The 20,666-nt window shown below is 54.4% G+C and overlaps 1 protein-coding gene across 1 annotated transcript in view; it reads right to left on the reverse strand.

The window, feature by feature from the left end:
- Nucleotides 1-242: 242 nt before the first annotated feature.
- The window catches only part of LOC144274975 (zinc finger protein RFP-like), a 73,057-nt gene continuing 52,633 nt past the window's right edge, over nt 243-20,666 (reverse strand). Inside the window, 1 exon segment of the mRNA XM_077834063.1 lies at nt 243-514. Coding sequence (XP_077690189.1) covers nt 243-514 — 272 coding nt within the window.

Genomic DNA, 20,666 nt, shown 5'->3' on the forward strand with positions numbered 1-20,666 from the left:
CACCCAAAATGACTTGCCCAAATTGTGGGAGTTGTGAAAAGAACTCAGCGCTCTACAGCGCAAGGTACCATCAGCAAGGATACTGGATGGTAGCACACTTTTTTTCTCCCCAACATTCTCCCCAAGGCCGCCTGCACCCCTTTGTTCCTCAGGCTGTAGATAACAGGGTTCAGCATGGGCGTGAGGACAATGTACACCAGGCCGAACGGCCTGTCTCTGCCCCCTCCATAACTTGACTTGGGTCAGAAATTGATAACACTCATGGATCCATAGAATACAGTCACCACCACGAGGTGTGAGGAGCAGGTGGAGAAAGCTTTGCCCCTTCCCTCAGCAGAAGACATCTTGAGGATGATGTGGGCATAAGACACAAGGATCAGCAGGCCAGGGGCCATGACCACCAACACGACCACCACAAATATCTCCACCTTGTTCTGGTAGATGTCGGCGCAGGCCAGCTTCAGAAGAGGGGGGGATGTAGCACAAGAAGTGGTGAATCTCAAATCACTAACATCTGGGTCAGAGGAGCAATGGGTCAGAGGAGACTTAAGTGTATAAAATAATTAATGGTTTAGAGGCAGTAGATTAGGCCCTTCTGTTCTCCCTGTCTCATAACACAGGAGCAAGGGGACTGTGACCCAGGAACCCCTTTGGTGCCAAGTGGCAGAGGGCATAGGTTTTTACAGGGATCCATTGGGTTGGATATCTGCATAATACCAAAGGGTGACATGTGAGATTACGAAGAGCCAGCTGTCCACTGGTCATCATAATCACTGCAAAATGTATGTACGGATAATATTTAAGGAGTTATGTATCTCTACTAGGCAAAGAAAAACACTAAATCCTTCACTTGGGAGGCAACTGACAGTGTATTTGCTTCAGGAAACCTGGGTCATGGCCAAGGCTAGCTGTAATGCTCTGCAAGCATTTTGGGGTCAGCAATATTCTGCAAGACATGAGAGTCTCCTGTTAATCAAGTCTGGGTTCCAGAACGCAGGGTATGATTTTGTTTTATATGTAACCATTTGTTCCCAATACTTTTACTTGCTGCTACTTGACTTTCTGTGGTTCGGTAAATAACGTTAGACTTCTTTTGACTGTAACCATATCTTAGTGCTGTGTGTCAAGCAGAGCCATGATCTGAGGTGGACCTGGCTCGGGTGTTGGAGTGAGCCTGTCGCTAACCTGTACAGTAACAGCGGGGCCTGCATAGGCCTAGAAGGGAGTGGTTGTGTCACCCATGACCAGTGGATTTGGGGAGCTGACCCCCGGCAGGCACAGACTTGGCTTTCCCACACTAAGGGCAGGTGGCAGTGGTAAAGTGCAGGTGGTAAAGTGCCACGGGATGGACAGTCAAGTTTTCCCACAGGGCATCACAAAGGGCTAGAACGGCTACCGCTGGGGAGGGTGCTAGGAAACCTGGCACAGGCTGGTTTGACTTAGGTTTGCGTAGTGCAGCACAGATGCCTGAGCACTGGCGTGAGGCCCGGGTCAAGAAATTCTAAACCTAAGCTTAATGTGCAGTGTGACGAAGTGGGACTGTTCTCAATGTTTCCTCTGAATAGTGTGGGGGTGCCTCAGTTTCCCCTATGCAGTTCTTAAGTATCTAGATGGTGGGATAAGGGTGTATGATCGTTGCAGAGCCCTAGAGGGCAGGTGTGTGCAGGGGTCTGGACATGGATGGACGGGCCCTTCCCCCCGCCCCCCCCAAGGTGAGAGCTAAAGGGTTGGAGAACAAAGGAATCAGGTGACCTCCTGGCCCAGGAAAGGAACAAAGCCCAGAGGAGGAGGGGCTGGAGGGAGTTTCAGTTTGGGGCTGCTGGGGAGTGGAGTGAAGTGCAGACGTGGTTGTCTGGCTCACTGCCTCCCAGAATGGACCCAGCTGAGGGGTCCTGGTCCCTGCACCTGCAAGCTCTGTTTTAGACCATGTTCCTGTCGTCTAATAAACCTCTGTTTTACTGGCTGGCTGAGCGTCACGTCTGACTTTGAAGTTGGGGTACAGGACCCTCTGGCTTCCCCAGGACCCCGCCTGGGCGGACTCGCTGTGGGAAGCGCACGGAGGGGCAGAGGATGCTGAATGCTCCGAGGTCAGACCCAGGAAGGTGGAAGCCATGTGAGCTGTGTGTCCTGCAGACAGTCTGCTCCCAGAAAGGAGACTTCCCCAGAGTCCTGACTGGCTTCATGGGGAGCAGTTCCAGAGCATCGCCCAGGGACTCCGTGAAGACTGGCGGCAGCGGTGGGATGTACTGCACCCCGTGGATGGCGCTTCCTGCAGTAAGTGACTGGGGAGCAGTAAAACGAAGGGGGATTGACGAGGACCAGGCGTGCTGAAGGCTCAGAGAGGAGCGGTTTCAGGGGGCGGTTAACCCCTGGGAGTGTGACCAGAGAGAAGGACTGTGCAGTAATGGGGTCCCCCTGGGGACTGCGGTGAGCAGTCTCCGGGGCGGAGGAGCCTGCGGCTTGGCCCTTGGAGAGAGAAGGACTTTTGCAGTAACAGGGTTCCCCTAGGGATTGCAGCGAGCAGTCCAAGGGGCGGAGGAGTCTGCAGCTCGACCCTGGCAAAGAGGTGGTGACCTGGAGAAGGGCTGGCACACTAGGGGTTCTCCCTGGAAACCATGGGGAGCTGAGAGCACACAGGCCTGTGAGTCCGCAACAACTTGGGAAGAGCGGAGTGATGGCCTGTCACTATCTCCTTAAGAAGGACATTGTAACCCTGTGCAGAAAGAGAAGGTTGAGCATTGGAAAGTTCACCAAAGCACAAAGAAAAGGAGTACTTGTGGCACCTTAGAGACTAACCAATTTGTTTGAGCATAAGCTTTCGTGAGCTATAGCTCACTTCATCGGATTTATACAGTATGCATCCGATGAAGTGAGCTGTAGCTCACGAAAGCTTATGCTCAAATAAATTGGTTAGTCTCTAAGGTGCCACAAGTCCTCCTTTTCTTTTTGCGAATACAGACTAACACGGCTGTTGCTCTGAAACCCACCAAAGCACAGTTAATCGTGCAGCTGGAGGAGGAGGATCACTCTAAGGGACAGATTCCTGACCCCAACTGGGGCTATAGCAGGATCTGGGAGCAGCTGGAGTAGTAGCCAGGCATCCTCAAGACTCCAGTCCCTGACCAGACGAGGGTCTTCATGATCGGGTTCCCCATCCGGGGATCGGAGACGGACGGGATTGGAGCTGAGTCTGAGAGAGCAAGAGGACTGTGAGAGACAGCGAGAGTCCAAGAAAGAGCTGCAGAAGCAGCAGCAGCATGAACTGGCGATGGTGGAGCAGAGAGGCAGAAGGGACCTCCCAGGGGTGGGTGGGGATAGACCCCGGGGTGCCAGTTCCGCAGGAAACCTTGAGATTCAATTGCTGCCCCTGGTTAAGGAGGGGGGGGATGTGGATGCCCACCTCACTGCCTTTGAGCAGGCTGGAGATTTGAACCAGGGGGACCCTGCGGAAAAGCCCCGGTGTCTAGCTCCCTTGCTGGGCCCCAAGGCCATAGGCTCCGTCAGCCAGATGAGTGGGGTGGTGGACAGGCTCCCACTCCTCACCCCAACCTATATGTCTGTGTGGAGTTTCCTGGGGCCAGGCCCCTCGGACCTCCAGTGGGAACGGAAGGTGATGGTCAGTGGAGAGACATTCCTGGAGTGGCGAGATCCTGGGGCAGAGAACTGTTGTCAGGCCCGTGGTGGTGCAGCCTCAGATGCTGAGGGGCTGTGTGAGGGTCCCAGGGATGAAGCCCCTCTCCCTCCCTATGGCCCAGATCCCTGTGCATACCTAGGAGGGGTGGGGCTGGCTGGTCGTTGGGGTTCCCCAGGATACCAGCTGCGAGACCCTGTTGTGGGGTGACTGTGTCTCTTTGGGACAGGATCCAGGCCCTGCTCCTGTAACTGCCAAGGGTTTGAATTTGAATCCAGGGAACCAATTGGTGGAGAGGGAAATGGTCAGTGAAAATGCAGATGACCTGGCTGGCAGCAGGGAGGAGCTGCTAGGCTCAGGCTACCTGCATTCCTGTAACCAGCCCCTGGGGCTGGGTGGGACCGAGAGATGCTCCCCGCCCCCTTGCACACTGGAGAGGGGGCTCACGCTGGCTCTGATGCAGTGAGGAAAGCAGCGAGCTTGCTGCCTACTCCACTGGGATGGCAAGGGCAGAGCTGAGCACAGTGGGAGCTGAGACCCCAGCTGAGTGGGGGGAGACACAGGCAGGGCAGGGTATCTGTTGGGAGTGGCAAGGTGCTTGGTAAGAAAAGTCTGGATGAGCCAAGGCAGCCTTGTGAGCTGATGGCTTTGTCTAGTCAGAAGTGTGGAAGCCGAGGAGAGTGGAAGATGAGTGTCCCTGGACCTTACCTGTTAGCTGCGTGGAGAAGTGTGACAGTGAAGGAAACGGTGCCTGTGTCTGTCAGGGGTATTGACTTGCCTATGGAGGGAGCTACCCTGATCTCCAAGCAGTTGTCTGTGACCAGCCTTGTGTGCTGGGACAAGGGGAATGAGATCCCAAGCTGTGTGTCTGGTAAAGGAGAAAGTGTGTCCGGCTCTTCTTTGTCTGTGGAGCAGACAGAAGGGGCCTTTCAGCCTGTGATGGTTGAGAATAGTGCAGTTGTCTCAGAGTTGGTTCTGGATTCAGCTAAAGCCCAGGAAGGGAATGGTCCTAAGTTTGTGTCTGCTCGGGAGAATGGCCCTGTAACTAGGTGGAATCCAGTCCGTGTCTATGTAAAATGCCAGAACCCAGACAATTCTGATGCTTGTATTCTACCTGTTGCTAGTGGGTGGCAAAGGGAAGGAGAATGCTTCTGATCTTTCATCTAGGAAGTCTGTAAGTTTGCCTGAAAGGGGATTGTGTCGGAATCCGCCTGACGGGCCAGAGGTAATTCTGGATGTAAGTGAGACCCAGAAAGAGTCTGTTGTTGCTCAGGAAAGTGTTCCTCTAGAGCAAGCCCTAGGTAAAGAGGGTAAGAGCAAAAAGAAAAGGAGTACTTGTGGCACCTTAGAGACTAACCAATTTATTTGAGCATGAGCTTTCGTGAGCTACAGCTCACTTCATCGGAATTTCTGTGGAGGGTGAATTGTTGCATAGAAAAGCCTCTAGGGAAAGGAGTCCTTATGGAGTCTTTGCAAGCAGTTTACTGCAGCTGAAGAGTGTGAAAGTGATTTAATCAAGAAAGTTTCAGTTCCTAACAGCCAGAAGTTTTCTGTTGTGAATGAAGCCCCTGACTTTCCTGTTGAAAGATCCAGTGTGGATAGCTTTGAGAAGGTCTCAGATGAAGTGAAAGCTGTTAAGAAAGTTAAACAGTCCTATAACCCAGTGGCTGTGTTTGGCCAGATTGTTGGGGGAGACAAGGTTGTTGAGAAAGGAATGTCTCCATGCTAGTTCTGTAAGTGAACAGTATGTGGCCCAGGTCAATATGGGGGCTCTTAACCAAGAGAGCCTGAATGGCAGCTCTCCAGACTGGAGCGCTGGGAGAAAACCCGATCCCAGTTTGACCCCAGGGGTTTTGGGGTGGCCAAAGGGCACAGGCCGCATAAACTTTCCCACATGCGGCCTGCGAGTGCTATCGTCCACCCCCGACCTAAGGGAGGGCGTGAAACTGGAAGGGCCTGGTGTAACTCCCACTAAGGAATGGGAGAGATGCTGGGGCATCTATGGGAACGTTGGTGGCTTCGAACTTCCCCAGGTCACCGGCTAAAGTGACCCCGCTCAGTTCGATCTCGAAGGGGGGAGAGATGTGACGAAGTGGGACTGTTCTTAATGGTTCCTCTGAATAGTGTGGGGGTGCCTCAGTTTCCCCTAGGCAGTTCTTAAGTGTCTAGGTGGTGGGATAAGGGTGTATGATCAGTGCAGAGCCCTAGAGGGCAGGTGTGTGCAGGGGTCTGGACACAGAGAATGTCTGACACCCTGTTTCCTGGCAACTGTTGGCCTGGGCCCTTCCCAACTGCAAGGTGAGAACTAAAGGGTTGGAGAACAAAAAAATCAGATGACCTCCTGGCCCGGGAAAGGAACAAAGCCCAGAGGAGGAGGGTCTGGAGGGAGTTTTCAGTTTTGATGCTGGCTGGGGACTTGGAGTGAAGTGCAGACGTGGTTGTCTGGCTCACTGACCCCCAGAATGGACCCAGCTGAGGGGTCCTGTTCTCTGCACCTACAAGCTCTGTTTTGGACCATGTTCCTGTCATCTAATAAACCTTCTGTTTTACTGGCTGGCTGAGAGTCATGTCTGACTGCGGAGTTGGGATGCGGGACCCTCTGGCTTCCCCAGGACAACGCCTGGGCGGACTCGCTGTGAGAAGCGCACGGAGGGGCAGGGGATGCTGAATGCTCCGAGGTCAGACCCAGGAAGGTGGAAGCTATGTGAGCTGCATGTCCTGCAGACAGTCTGCTCCCAGAAAGGAGACTTCCCCAGAGTCCTGACTGGCTTCATAGGGAGCAGTTCCAGAGCATCGCCCGGGGACTCAGTGACACCCTGTCCAAGGGATGGACCCCTTTCTCCAAGACCAGGGAGGTGGCAGAGCACAGACTGGTTTATGACATATACAAAACCTTTGCTGGTCAGCCCTGAACTCTGAATTCCATGATTCATCTTCTTCTGACACTTAATAGCTTTTCTATTTTAGCTGTAGCGATCCTTCAGACGCTCGGGCAAAAGGCAATCCCGCTTCCACATGGCACCTCAATTTCTCACTCTCTAAAGTGGGGATAATCCTGACCCACATTCAGAAAGTGGTTGATCTTCTCTCTTTCTTCCCAAGTCTCTGCCCTCCTTGCCCAGCCCCGGCCTCTGTCCTGTTCCCCAAACTTCCATGCCCATGTGAGTGCTTGTCTCACCCCCCTCCTCAACCTGCAAGGTCTCCTGCCAGCAAAGGAAAGGTGCATTCTGCAGATCTGGAGCTGCATTCGCATGTCCTGAGGGCTGTCCTGCACCACGGTCACCACGGGCAGGTAGGTCATCAACCTCCATCTGTGCCCCAGGTGCAGGCTGGCCTCTGGTTCCTGCTCCCTCAGGCACCTGGAGATGCTGAAATAGGGCTGGGGTTGGCGGAGCAGGAGAACACCCCATGAGGTTAAGAAAAGGCAGTGAGAGCCTTTTCCCTCCCTTGGAGATTAAGGTGTCCCTCTGTGGGGACTCCCTTCCTGGCAGATACTGTGCTTTCGTTCCTGGACACTGCCAGGAGGCTCAGCTCCCAACCCTAGCAGCTTGGCTGTTCCATTCCCTACTGTGTACCGAAACTGCCTTTAAAGGACTATCTGAGCCCCTCCCAGGCCTGCTCCCATTGCGGGTCTCTCTCCTGGCTGAGCACAGGCTGTCCTTATATCACCCACCAGGCATGGATCCTAGTTCCATGCTGCTCCTTCTCATGTGACCCCTGCACTTATTCCCTTCACCTGGGGATAGGTTCAGTTGAGCTACTACCCCTTTCATGGCCATCTCACCCTGGGACAGCCTGAAACTGGAAACCTGTGCTCCAACAGTAACTGTTTGCTAGGAAAGGTGCTGAAGACACAATGGAAGAGGAAATCCTTTGGACTGGATTGAAATTATATCAAAGGAAAGTGAATGAGAGAAAATGACCAGCATTATCCTCCGAGCGAAAGAAATAATTGAAAGTCAGAAAGGACCATTCTGTCCATCTTCTGTGTAACACAGGCCTTAGAACGGCACCGAGTGCTTCCTCCAGAAAACCCATGACATGGAACTGAGCCAGAGCACATCTTCTGGAAAGACATCGACATGCATTAGAACCAGCTGGTCAGAAACAATCTTTCTTCTGCAGCGATGTGAAGTTAAAGGGCAGGGAGAAGAAGAAAACCTCGACTCGGGTTGTTACTGGAGCTGAAGCAGAGAGGCCAGGACAAACACAGCTAGGGCCCAGGACTGACTATCAGAAGATCTGCCGTTTTCTCTTCCTGGCTCTTTGACCATGAGCAAAACTCTTTGCTTCTGTGTGCCTCAGTTTCCACAACTATAAATAAAGCTACTCAAGGTTATGGTTTTTTCCCTCCTGTTTTGCAAGCTGGGGCACTTAGATACATTTGGGGCCTGCTATGGTACCAGTCTAGAGTGTATCTCTATGCTGATGACCCCCACATGTAGATCAGACCCGATGGATAACACAAGCTCCTAATGACAGGCTTCAGAGTAGCAGCCATGTTAGTCTGTATTCGCAAAAAGAAAAGGAGTACTTGTGGCACCTTAGAGACTAACCAATTTATTTGAGCATAAGCTTTCGTGAGCTACAGATCACTTTATCGGATGCATAAAGTGAGCTGTAGCTCATGAAAGCTTATGCTCAAATAAATTGGTTAGTCTCTAAGGTGCCAAAAGTACTCCTTTTCTTTTTACAAGCTCCTAAGTTTGTTCTGTGCTTAGCCCCAGGGGAGCAGTTGGGCTGGGTGGCCTTTTCTCGCTGTGCAATGTGGAGCAGGTTCTGGGCACTAGGGATATAAAGAGACTCTCAGGGACTAATTCTTGAAAATAAATATCAATGAACTGCACCCCAGTATAAAATCACTGCTGCTAACATTGGTGGGTGATAAAATAGTAGCAGAGTGGTAATTAATGATGAGGAGAGGGCAGTGACACAGAGCAATCGGATCCCTTGATAAGCTGGACCCATTCAAAGAAAACAAGTTTGAAAAGAACCAATTGAAGGGTCCTATACCTACCAACAAAGCATGCAGGCCACACCTACAGAAGGGGGAAGTGTATCCAGGAAAGCACTGATTGTGAAGAGGATTTCGGGGCCATGCTGGGCAAGCCATTCAACATGATTACCCAGGGGGATACTGTGGTGGACAGGGCTAAAGCCATCATTAGATGTATGAAAAGAGCAGTGAGGAGCATAGGGAGGTGACACACTATGAGGAAGACTGATCATGGAATACTGCATCCAGTCTTGGCATCCACCTTTGAAAAAAGATTTGGAAATATTGGAGTTGGGGCAGCAAAAAGCAATGAAACATTTTGAGGGCTGGAGAAAAATGCCTGCCAGTGAGCTATTGAAAGAGCTCAGCCTGTTTAGATGATAAAAAAGATCGGGAGGTGACATCATTGAAGTGTTGAAGTGACTTCATGGAGAGAAAATATCGGGTATGAAAGGGCTCATTAATCTAGCCAAGAAAAGCATAACAAGACCCAGTGGCTGGAAACTTAAGAGACCAATTTGTATTCGAAAGAGGGCACACATATTCAACAGTGAAGATGAATCACCAAAGGAACAAACTAGAAAGGGATGTGGTGGGAATTCCCCACCTCTTGATGTCTTCTAATGAAGACGAGATGCCTTTCTGGAACGTCTGCAGTCAAAAACTAGCTCCTATGCTCTCCAGAAAGCATGTGATATGCAGGGGGTCAGATGGCATGCTCTAATTGTCTCTTCTGTCCATAAAGTCTGCTCATTTATGAAAAACTGAGCGTAGCATGGGGAGAAGCCTCTGATGTTTTACTGTGTTCGGCTTGAGCCCCGAACAATGAACGCTCATTGCGTGGGGTGATCCAGGGGAAGCGGCTGAAACATCCAGTGTGGCTGGACAGGGGCAGGACATCAACACTGCAAGGGAGGGGTGGGTGTGGCAGTGACATCACAAGGGCCTTTGGCAGGACCTCAGCCTATTGGACAAAGGTGGTGGGGAGGCGATGATCTCACAGAGAGATCTTGACATCAGCCAGGCAGGACAGGGGTGCAGGACAGGGGCAACCTCGGAGATCCCTGTGGCTTTGCTTCAGCACGTCTCCTTCTCGAGGTCTCTCCTGGAGGACTGAGAGAGCATTCACTTGCACGTTCGCGAGCGCAAGGAGGACCCTCTTCGGAGTTTTCTCCTTTTCTTTTAGTGGTTTTGCTCGAAAACAGACGTCCCTGTATAGAAGGTAAGAGCCTCGGAGAGGTTTGGAACCTGTTCAGTCTGATCCATCAGGAGCCGGCTGACTTTTAGGAAAGGAAAACACTAGATTGTGGGGGCAGCATTTTATTTCCGACCTAGGACTTTGTCCCTTCCAATTACTGGGACCATTGGGGTTTCTCCTTTTTGTTTTCTCTTTTCCTCTGTCCCTCCTACCTTTCTCTTCTTGCTTCCTTTGTGCTTTTCCTCTGCTCTCCTCCCACCACCAGGAGCTCTGTGTGTGGAGTGGGGGCCGGGGGGGGGGAAGCGGGTTGTGGGAGGCCCACACAGAGAGGTGAGACTGGAATAGTGCTTCGAGAGTGATCCCCTCGGTGTTAACCAGGGCCATTCTTTGGGCTATTTGATGAGAACCCTTAGCCTCCCACCCCTCAAAGTCTCAACCTTGATTGGCTGAGGAGGGGGCTATTGACAGGGAGGAGACTCTAGTCTTTGTTGTTCTCTTTTATGACCAAGCAAATAAGTCACAACCACTTAAATGTTTGACCAATGTGGATGCTGCTCTCCATTCATTGTCTCAGAGCAGTTCATGATCCTCTCCAACATTCCAATTCTTCTCAAATACTTGCTGAATAATTACTATGAACAATTGCTGGTCTGTAGCTCATTTGAGAGCAACTCTGCTACTGACTGGCTGCATCAGCTAAGACAAGTCCCTGCTCCTTTCTCAGCCTTCGTTTCTCCTTCTGTCAAGAACGAATAACAATCCTCTCCCACCTACCTCGCCATGGGTGGATGCTGGGGATCCACTGAAGAGTGTCACTCGGAGCAGTGCAGACTAGGGGTGTCCTATCACACTGAGCCATATCCGATTATGACCTAATATTCTATTGGTTTTGTATTTTATTCTTTTGAAATTGTGAAGAGCAGCAACTACTTAGCTCAGACTGAAGCATCTCATCTAATTTTCTAGATCATAGTTGGTTTCAGAGTAGCAGCCGTGTTAGTCTGTATTCGCAAAAAGAACAGGAGGACTTGTGGCACCTTAGAGACTAAGCAATTTATTTGAGCATAAGCTTTCGTGAGCTACAGCTGTCATGAGCTACAGATGCATCCGATGAAGTGAGCTGGAGCTCACAAAAGCTTATGTCAAATAAATTCGTTATTCTCTAAGGTGCCACTCCTTTTTCTTTTTGCTAGATCATAGTGTCTCCCCTTTGTGAACGACGAGACAGTTAAATGCATTGTGACAAACAGGAGATGCTCTTGTTTTGCAAGCAAATATTTTTGCAAAGAATTTTCATCCTACTTCTTATGATTTCAAGAAACAAAGTGGTATCGTCTGAATGGATTCTCTGACAGAAAACGGTTTCCATGAAAATGTTCACACCTCATTTCCTGCGCTTTATCCCTGCCTCCGGGGGGTTGTTGTCTGTTAGTTCGAACAGGAGTCAGGACTGTTGTCTTCTCTTTCTGGCTCCGTCACCGCTTTGCTGTGTGACACCTTGGGTAGGTCCAATGGGAATAGGGTCAATTCTCAAACTCCAGGCAGCAGGGAGCCTGGGTGAGATAAGGGATGTTAAGGCCGTCTGCGAAGGAGAAAGGGATGTTTCCAGGTGTTGAATGTCAAGAATTCTAAACTTTGCTCAAATAGCTAGTCTCGAGAAACAAGAACTAGTTGGGGCCAAACTTTAACCATTGTCTTTTTTAAAGCCCATTCAGGGATGTGAGTCCCAGAGAGCCATAGAGAGGGGGAGCAACTTGCCCAAAGTCCCACAGATCAATAGGCAGCAATGGAAGCAGGAGTGACACTCCCTCTCAAAGGCAGGGGGAGCAGACATTAGGGCCTGGTTGCAATTGCCAGCTGTGGGAGGGAGTGTGCGACAGTGGTTAGTGAAGGGGTCCATCCATGGCTCTGACACTCAGTGTGACCCTGAGCTGGTAGCTGAGGCCCGTTTGCCATCAGTAGGGTTGGGGTCCCATGGCTACAGCCCAGTGGGTTTGGGAGGCTCCAGGAAGGTGTGTAAAGTGCTGGGATGTCAGGATCCCGGAGGCACTGTCACCTCCGCCCTAGGGCAGTGTTCTGCACCCCCCTGCTGCTGGCTGAGTTTCTCTGTCCCTTGGCAATCAGACAGACTCTTGTTTTCACAGCCAGTGGATCGCCCTAGTGTCATCACCCTGCCTGCTGGCTGGGCAGGGTAACTCCTGAGGTCACCATCCTCTCCAGCCTGCCTTGGGCTTGGAGAGTGAGGAGGAGGACGAGGGACGTCTGCTGACCCTGAACATCCGCCATCCATTATCCCATCACTGAGAGCAAGTGAGTGGCGTTCGGGTTCCTCGGTGGCTTCCCCTGTCTGTCTGGGGAGAGGCAGAAACGGGGAGAGACTATCTCCAAAGGGGGATTTCCTTTGCAAACAGCCCCCAAGAGCCCCTCACTCTTAGGCCAGGCAGAGGCTTCTCCAGAGCCGTCTCCAGTGTGTTTGGAAAGGTTCCAGCAAGGGGGCTCCTAGTCCTTCCCTTGTGGGACACTGTTCCCCAGGCTGAGAGTCTCGGAGCTGGGCCAGACCCTGTGAGCTGCTGAGCCTGGAAATCAATGGGGAACGAGGAGGGCCCTGCTCTTCCTGTGCCGAGGGTCTTTGTGACTTTGACGTGGGGAATGGTTTCCCAGGAGAAGTCCGGACTCCTGGGTTCTCTTCCTTCTCTAGCCTAGGTGGGAGAGTGGCCTGGGATGACAGGAGGGGGCTGCTTGTCCAGAGGAACCGATGGTCTTTGGGACTGACCCCATTGCTGGAAAAGGATGAGACTTCCTGGATATTGCAGCAGCAGGGATTAGGAGGGGGAATGTTGGGAGCAGATCATGCAATGAACTCCTGCTAGTGTGTGTAGATGGCACGCCCTGCACTCCTGTAGGGGCAGAGGGGGCTGCTGTGGTTGGAGGAGGGAGGAGGAGGGACGGAAAAGGCCCATGAGTGAAAGGCTGCCTTGAGCCCAGACTCACACCTGCTCCCCGCTCTGTTCCAGGATGGCCAGGCTCCTGCGGATGTTCAGGAGGAAGGCTCTGCAGGTGGCCCCAGAGCCTGAGGGAAGCAGCTGCCGACTTCCCAAGGGGCAGAGCAAGCCCTGCGTCCCCGCTGGCGGGGAAGCAGGTCCCGTCCAGGCCAGACGGCGGAAGTGCCCAGCCTTCTGGAAAAGGAACCCGGCTCCCAGCGCAGGCGTCGAGCTGGGAGAGGCCCCGACCAGGCCCCAGTGGAGCTGGCCCACGCTGCGGTTTGGCAGAAAGGACCCAGCCCAGGAGGGGCGCCGGGCAGGGTGGCTCTGGGGCTTGTTGTGTGGGCAGCAGCGGCCCCAGGAGCCCAGCCCTCCTTCCCATCAGGGGGCATCGCCCTGCCCGCTCACTGAGGACCTTCCAGCCCCCGCCGGCCAGGAGGTGGAAGGTCCCTGTCCCAGCACCGGCAGCTCAGCAGGGGACAGCGGCAGCACCTGGGCCTCTGGCAGCAGCCAGGCCGATGGAGGCCACTGCTTTGTTCCAGGTGAGGAGCCGGGCTGGGCTCCAGGAGGGCTGAGGATGGGATGTGAACACCCTGGGCCCAGACACTCTCCCAGTGATATGGGTGGGAGGTCCCCAGCCCAGGTGTCTGGCCTGAGCCACGCGAACCCCACTGAGAGCAGCAGCCGTCACACAGCTGCCCCTTCCGCACGGGGACCTGGGGGTGGGGGTGTGAAGAGCTGCTTTGGTCCTTGCTGCTCCGGGGCCGGGGGAATCGGCACCTCCCCTGCAGTCCTGGCCAGTGGAGGGGGGCTCTGCTCTGGGCTTCTGAAGCTGTTGGGGGCTGAAGGCATCCCTGAGAGGGAGGTTTGGGGCCCAATCTGCCTTGGGTGCCTGAGGTGGGAAGGGGGGTCTTGAATCCTACTCTGCCCACCACGCCCCTGTCCTTCCCTCCCTGGTGCAGAGACCCCCCTGGATTCGGAGCAGGAGGAAGGGGTGGACATGGCCAAAGATGAAGCTGCTCTCAAGCTCATCCGAGAGCAGCTCCAGTGCAGAGATAAGGTACAAATGTTCCCCACCTGAGCTGGAACCAAGATTGCCCTGTCCCTTCCCAGCATCCCCACCCCCTGCCGAGGGTCTTGTCCCTCATGATCCACCACCCCTGATGGGGCCCTTTTAAATCCATGATGTGGGACCCCCAAGATGGGGGTGTTTGTCCCACAACAGCCCAGGTCGTCTCCCCCCACAGGCACTGTCCCAGTTCCTGATGCTGCTTGTGCAGGAGTGGTGGGGGATTTGGACAATAGGCGGGTCCCCACAATCCCCCATTGAGGTCTGAGCCTTGGAGCTGGTTTGGGTGGGGCAGGAAGGTCCCTAGCTAACAGGTTCTCTCTCACTATACCCCACTCCCTGTGGATCCAGGATGAGGGGCAGCAGCTCCTGTTCCTTCAGGCCATCTACCCCGCATGTCTGTCTGCATGGGAGAGAGGGCAGGACACGCTGGAGCCGCACTGCTGCAAGGCGGCTGTGGTGAAGAGGATTGTGGTGAGTGAGACACGCCATACAGCAGCTGGAGGGAGGAGAGAGACATGGGATTGGCAGGGGTATGGCCAGGCTAATGCGTGGGGGCTGGGTGGTGTTGGAGGGGGCAGCAGAGGACAAGGATTGCTGGGGCTGAAGACTTGGGAGAAGAGAAGGGAGAAATTGTGAGATTGGTCAGTAGTGGGCAGGGGGGGAATTGTGGGGCTGGAGGGCAGCTGAGAGTTGGGGAGAAGGAATCACATGGTTCCAGCTCGGTCGTTGGGATGGGGCTGAATGGGGGCAGTTTTGACAGGGAGGAGGAGAGAAGGGGATTGGGAGTGAGCTGGGCAGGAATCCGGGAAGGGGGACAAGTCTGATGGGCAGGAAGGAATTGGAGGAGCGGGATGTGGTGGGGGATCCTGCTGGCCATGTGGGGCACTGGCTGTGTCATCTTCTCACTCGGAGGTGTCAGTCGGCCTGAATCTCACACTCTCCTTTGTCTCCTTCGCGACTCACAGGAACTCATCGAGGAGCTTCCCGATGACTCGTCACCCAGCGCCGTCCTCGCCCACTCCCTGGCTGCAGTGGGCTACCTCTGGTACCGAGACAGCCCCACCCCGCTGGCTCCCCTCACCCCAGTGCTGCTCAGGCCCAAGGCTGGGAGTCACCGTCACTGTCCCTCCCAATTCACCTCCCCAGAGTGGCTCCTCTGGCAGAGATGGTGGGGTGGGAAGGTTCACTCTCTCCATGACAGGGACCTTTGGGAGGGGCTCACTCCTGGGCTCAGATACAGGAGGGGCAGCAGGCTCCAGGGAACAGGAGCTATTCCTGTCCTGCCACTGTCTGTCTGGGACGCCTTGGCCTTGTCATTCCCTAGCTAAGTGCCTTAGTTTCCTTTCTCACCAGCCTGTGCCTCTATCCCTGTGGCTTGGTGTCCGTGTTGGTGACAGTCCCACCCCTGTACTGCACAGTCTAATACCAGCTCCTCTCTCTTCCCAGCACCATGAAACCTGCCCTGGAGCCAGCCCTAGAGACCCACCTCTTGCGAGCTGCCCTTCACTCCGTCTTCACCCTGGGCAAGGAGAAGGACACCACCGGTATCCAGGTACCTCCTCCTCCTCCATCCTCCTCCTCTTCCAGAGTAGTCCTTGGTCCCTGCTCCCTTCATTCGCTGGAGCTCCAGCGTTAGGGGTGGGGTAGCGGAGATGGAACAAGCTGCAGGGTTGGATCCTTCCCTCCAGCAGGGAAGAGATTACCCCTCCCTGGGGGATTTCTTTCTTTCTTTCTTTCTTTCTTTCTTTCTTTCTTTCTTTCTTTCTTTCTTTCTTTCTTTCTTTCTTTCTTTCATAAGCTGTGTTTTTCCCAGAAGCCCAGCTTCCATCCATAGCAACTTGGCTGTTTCATACTCTTCTGCCTACAAGGCCCTCTGCAGAGACCTGCTAAGCTCATGAATCAAACGTCCAGGGGTCATCAATTCTTGCAAATTGCCTGCAGTGCAATGTGAAGGAGAGAGGCCGGGAGATGTTTTTGGGAGTCTCCCCAGTGCTTCCCAGAGAGCCCTCTTCCCATCCTGTGGCAGGTGTAGGCCCAGGTTCCCTAACTCTGACCCATGCTTTGCAGGCTCTGCACAAAGTCATCCCAGAGGTCCTGGATGCCATGCTGGGGAACCTGCTGGCAGAGTCCCCAGACACAGACAGGCTCCACTTCATCTTGGAGGTGAGCCCCATTTGACTGTAACTCTTTGGGGGACTGATAAGGAGAGACTGGAAGATGCATTTTCTACTCTGTCCTCCTAGCTGGGTCCCCAGTGGGCCGTCCTTGGTTGGGGAGGTCAGTGCAATGTAGTGTCAGGTCCTTTCTTCTTGAGGGACAGAGGAAGGAGCTGGGACTTCAAGCCAGAGCTCTGCCTGGTTCTGCTGAGCACTAAGCACCGGGCTCCTGGCTGTCTTGGGGAGTGAGAGTCTGAAAACCCACCTTTCCCCCACTCCTCCAACACACAGAGCCCATGAGATTCGGGAGATGGTTCTCAGAGAAGAGGCACATGCTCCTTCCTAGAGAAACAGGAGGAGCCCAGGGAATCAGCCCTTCCCTCTGATCTGCTCTGAAATTCCTGGGGGGGTTGTGCTCTCAGTCACTCCCTACATCCCCCCAAGGATTTGCGTAGCAGGGAAAGGCTGAGGGTTCAGTCTCCTTTCTGGTGAACTGTTCAGGAATCAGGAGTTCTGGGAGGATGGGACCAGCCCTGACCCCGAACATTGTCCCAATCTAGAGAGAAGCTGAGAAGTTGTGACCTGAAGGGTACAAGCTGCATCCTGGGGGAAAGAATCCCCTTCTAAAGCTCTGCCATCAAGGACTCAGCTATTCCCCCCTGTGCAGAATGTCTCAGGCCCCTGGGGCTGGGGGCAGGGGGCTCATTTGCAAAGCAGGTGCAGCTGGCCACTGAGTCTGACCTGCCTCCTTTCCCCACAGCATGTCAACCTCTGGGTCGTGTCCAGGGTGTCCCAGGAGCGAGCCAGGGCTATCAGGAGCAGCACAGCCCTGCTGAGATACACAGTCACCCTCCCTGAGTTTGACGTAAGTGAGCTCTGAGCCCAGCTTGCTGGCTCCAGGCGGAGGTGGGCTGGCTCCAGCGGGCTACAGGATCTGCTGCTGCTGCCAGGGCTGTGGCTTAGGAGGGTTCTTCATGGGGAGGCAGAGTCAGAGCAGGACTGAGCTAGGCTTGAGTCAAGTTCTTCTTGTCCTGGTTCAGTGTTGTCCCTGGGCCTTTAAGGGGACCATGCTCCAGCCCCTGCTTGGCATCCCAAAGCAGCTCTGGGCTCCCTTGGCAGCAGAGCAAATGAAGGGTCGATCTCACGCTCCTCTCCCCCAGCATCTCCTGCAGAGGGGCTAAGAGGAAGGAGCCCTCTGGCCCAGGGGGGACAAGGAGCTGACAGAAAAATGCTGATGGAGTCCCCTCTGCTCTCCCTTCCATTAGATCTCAGCCGAGTTCCCTCGGATGGGGCACCAAGTGGCCCAGCTGGCTCTATTTGTCAGCGATCCAGACAAGGACATCAGCCGGCAGGCCAGGGAGGGGACTTACCGGCTCTACCAACTGCTGCTCCAACAGAGGGGTAAGGAACCCAGCTGGGAGACAGACCCCAATAGGGGACGAAGAGTGACCACAGGTTGATAATGGGACCCCAGATCATTTCTCTCAGACTGACCCCATCCGGAGGACAAGTCTCTCTCTGCCTCTGTTCTTCTCCACTCCACTGTGCAGCCACCAATGGGATTGGAAGGACACAGAAACTGCCACCAGAATGAGGAGAAAAGTCTCTCTCTCTCTCTCTCTCCTCCAGGCCTGACCATAGATGAGGCGGAAGATCTCTGGTGCTATGACTGGCACCAGGACAGCAGGCTCTTGGGCTACAAGAACACAGCCAGAGTGGGGGAGGTAAGGGCACTGTGCCAGGGCATGAAACAGCTCAGGGAGTGTGGCTGGCTGGGTTCCCTGTAGTGGATGCCTCCTGGAGACAGGAAAAGAGCCCGCTCCTTATTTCCAGCTCAGAGATCCCCATCCAGCAACCAGTGGGACAGGCTGGTGCTAAAGGTCCCACATTGGAACCTCGCTAGTTGCCGTGATTTGAGGAGAATCCCCCGTGGGTGAGTTAAAATAGGATTGTGGCCCTGGGTGTCTCTCTGCTCCTTGTTCCCCTGGCTGATCCCCAAGTGTCTGAGAGGAGAGCACTGGCTCAGTCAGTCACGATTGCTTGATCAGACCCTTGTTGAATTCCCTGCACCCTGTAGAAGCAAAGAAAGGAGGTGGGGTTTGCCCAATTCCATTGCCAGTCAGGAAGCAGAATGTCCCAACCTGGGAACCGGGTAGGGGACATAGTGAGCTCCAGAGCCAATATGGACCACATGGGCCCCGCTCATGTCTCCAGACCTGGCCAGGGAATGGCAGAATATCTGGACCTCAGCCACTGTTCCAAAGAAGCACATTGTCACTGAGCCAAGTTGCGGCTACTTGCCGTACAAGTAGAAAATCAAAGACACCCCCCACCCCCGTCTCACAACTGTGGTGAGAATATCCAAACCTTCGAACACACTGTAACACAGTGCCCCCAGACTGGAGTCAAAGGTGAAATGGGTGATTTCCACAACATCACAGAGGAGGCCTTGGAATGGCTCCTGGATGGACAAGGGCATCTACAGAACGCTGCTCCACAGACGCCCTGTGAGAGACACTGTGTGAGCTTGTCCCGCCTCCCACAAGCTGAATTGCTGCAGCGGAAGAAAAGTCTCCGAGTAGCGTCTGGGATGGGGACTGGGCCATGAGTCTCCTTGTCCTTATCAGGCTGCAGGTTGGATTCCCCTTGAAGAAACCAAGGAGCTGCAGAGGCCATAGCCAGCAACTAGAGAAATCAGTTCGCTGGGGGAAGAGACCTTTGGTCTGTCAGCTCCAACCCCCTCCCCCCACAACAGCACACACAAACTCCTCTAGCCGCTGAGGTGCAGAAGATCTCTCTGCTGGAAGCAAGACAGGGTCCCCTGTGGTCTCTGTGCCCTGCACAGCAGAGTGGGCCTGCTCACACACGTTAGAGATCCATTTCCAGCTCCATCCTGGCCCCTGCCATAAATTGCCTTCCCGAAAGAGCCACTGGAGGCTTTGGTCCCTCAGCATCTGCCACCTTTTAATAAAGGGGCTTCCCTGAGCCCTGGGACCCTGAAAGCCTCCTGGGGAATGAAGTGCCTTGGCCACAGCAGCTCTCTTCCCCGCCCTTTGGGGCACTAGACGCCATTGTACTGCCAGGACTTGGAGGCTGGCTCTGGGCAATCTGCTCAAACCTCGTGTCCTCTTGGTTTTAGGTCTTTGGAAAATTCTTCTCCATCGAGCAGAGAAGATCCTTCCTCCGGACAGCAATGCTGGCCATCCACGACCCCATGCTGCGTGTCAGCCAGGCTGGGCTGGTGCTTGTCTACTCCCTCCTGGGGGAAACCCAGCAACTGATGGGGGACACGGTAAGCAGCTGCAATCAACTGAGGATCTTGGGGTGGGGCCCAGGGCCTCATTCCCATCCTATTGGCATTCGCTGGCATGGTAGCAAGGAGCCTAGTGGGGACTTCTGGACTTCATGGACTTCTGTTCTTAGGATGTGGTGCTCTGCTATCACTCCTGGGAAGGACAGGAGAGTCCCCTAAGTGCCCTCTGGGAACCTTTCCTGCCCCACAGAGCTGCACCCATTTCCCCATGGCCTAGTGTCCATGTCACCTGAGCCACCATCGAGAGTTGCTCCCATCCCTGGCAGCCTGGGAGGCCAAGGACTGACTGGTGATGGCGACTGAGCAAGAAGGGCTGAGGCACATGGGTGTGGGAAGCTGGTCGTGCTGCTGGTAGGGCTGGACCCGCTTTTGAGAGATTGGGAGGATTCAGTCAGCAGGGGATGCTGACCTGCCCCGTTCACCAGGGCTGCCATCAGCTTTCGTCACTGAGGTGACTTGGGGAAAGGTCTCAAGCTCTCCCCATCCCACTTCACTGCTGCCAGAATCCCTCCCGCCCCCCGCCACCCTTCTAGAGCCCCCTCTCTGCCCTACCTGGGTGGGGATGGAGGTGGCAGTGGAGGAGAGGGTTCTCTGAACTTGAGCGGTGTCCCCAGGTGGGTTGGAGGTGGAACAGCTGTCAGGGGCACTGATGGGGAGGTGGCAGGAGCTCACCCGACAAGGAGGGGGGTTGGCACTGGAGATCACTAGAGAGGACAGCAAGCCTCCATCCTGGGGGTCAGGAGGGTGAATCCACCACTCAGACATGAGCAGCTGCTGGGTGGAAATGATGGTGCTGGTTCCAGGTGCCCTTCATCCTCCCTGATTCCCGGGGAGTGTCTCAGTCTCTGACATGTTCTCCTTCCCCTGCAGCACGAGGATGTCACAGCCAAGGTCATGGGCCAGCTTCACATCATCCGGCACTTGCACCAGATGCCCGAGGCGCTGCAAGGGCTGTGGCTCATCTGATGCTCTTAAAGGTTCCCCTCCCTGTTCATCAAGTCCCGCTCCCTGCTGCAGGTACTGCTCTGTCTCACTGTAAATGGGGGGCTAGTGGAAGCGGATATGGAGGCCCCTGGCACTCACAGAAACTCTCTCTCCTCTCTGTGGAGCTGGGTCCTTCCCTCGGCCCCCTAATTCCTTCATCTGGGGCAGGAGCTCTTTCCCTCACACCCACATCCCTCCCCTCTTTCCTTGATGTCACCCCCATCCCATTCCCTGTGCTCCCAGGCAGAGATCTTCCTGTCCCATATGGCGCAGAAGGACCTTTGGGTCAGGGCTACAGACTGTCTGCCCAACTGAAGCTCAGGAAGCTCCACATT

Source organism: Eretmochelys imbricata, chromosome 14 (genome assembly GCF_965152235.1).
Source record: "Eretmochelys imbricata isolate rEreImb1 chromosome 14, rEreImb1.hap1, whole genome shotgun sequence".
In the NCBI taxonomy this organism is placed as follows: Eukaryota; Metazoa; Chordata; order Testudines; family Cheloniidae; genus Eretmochelys; species Eretmochelys imbricata.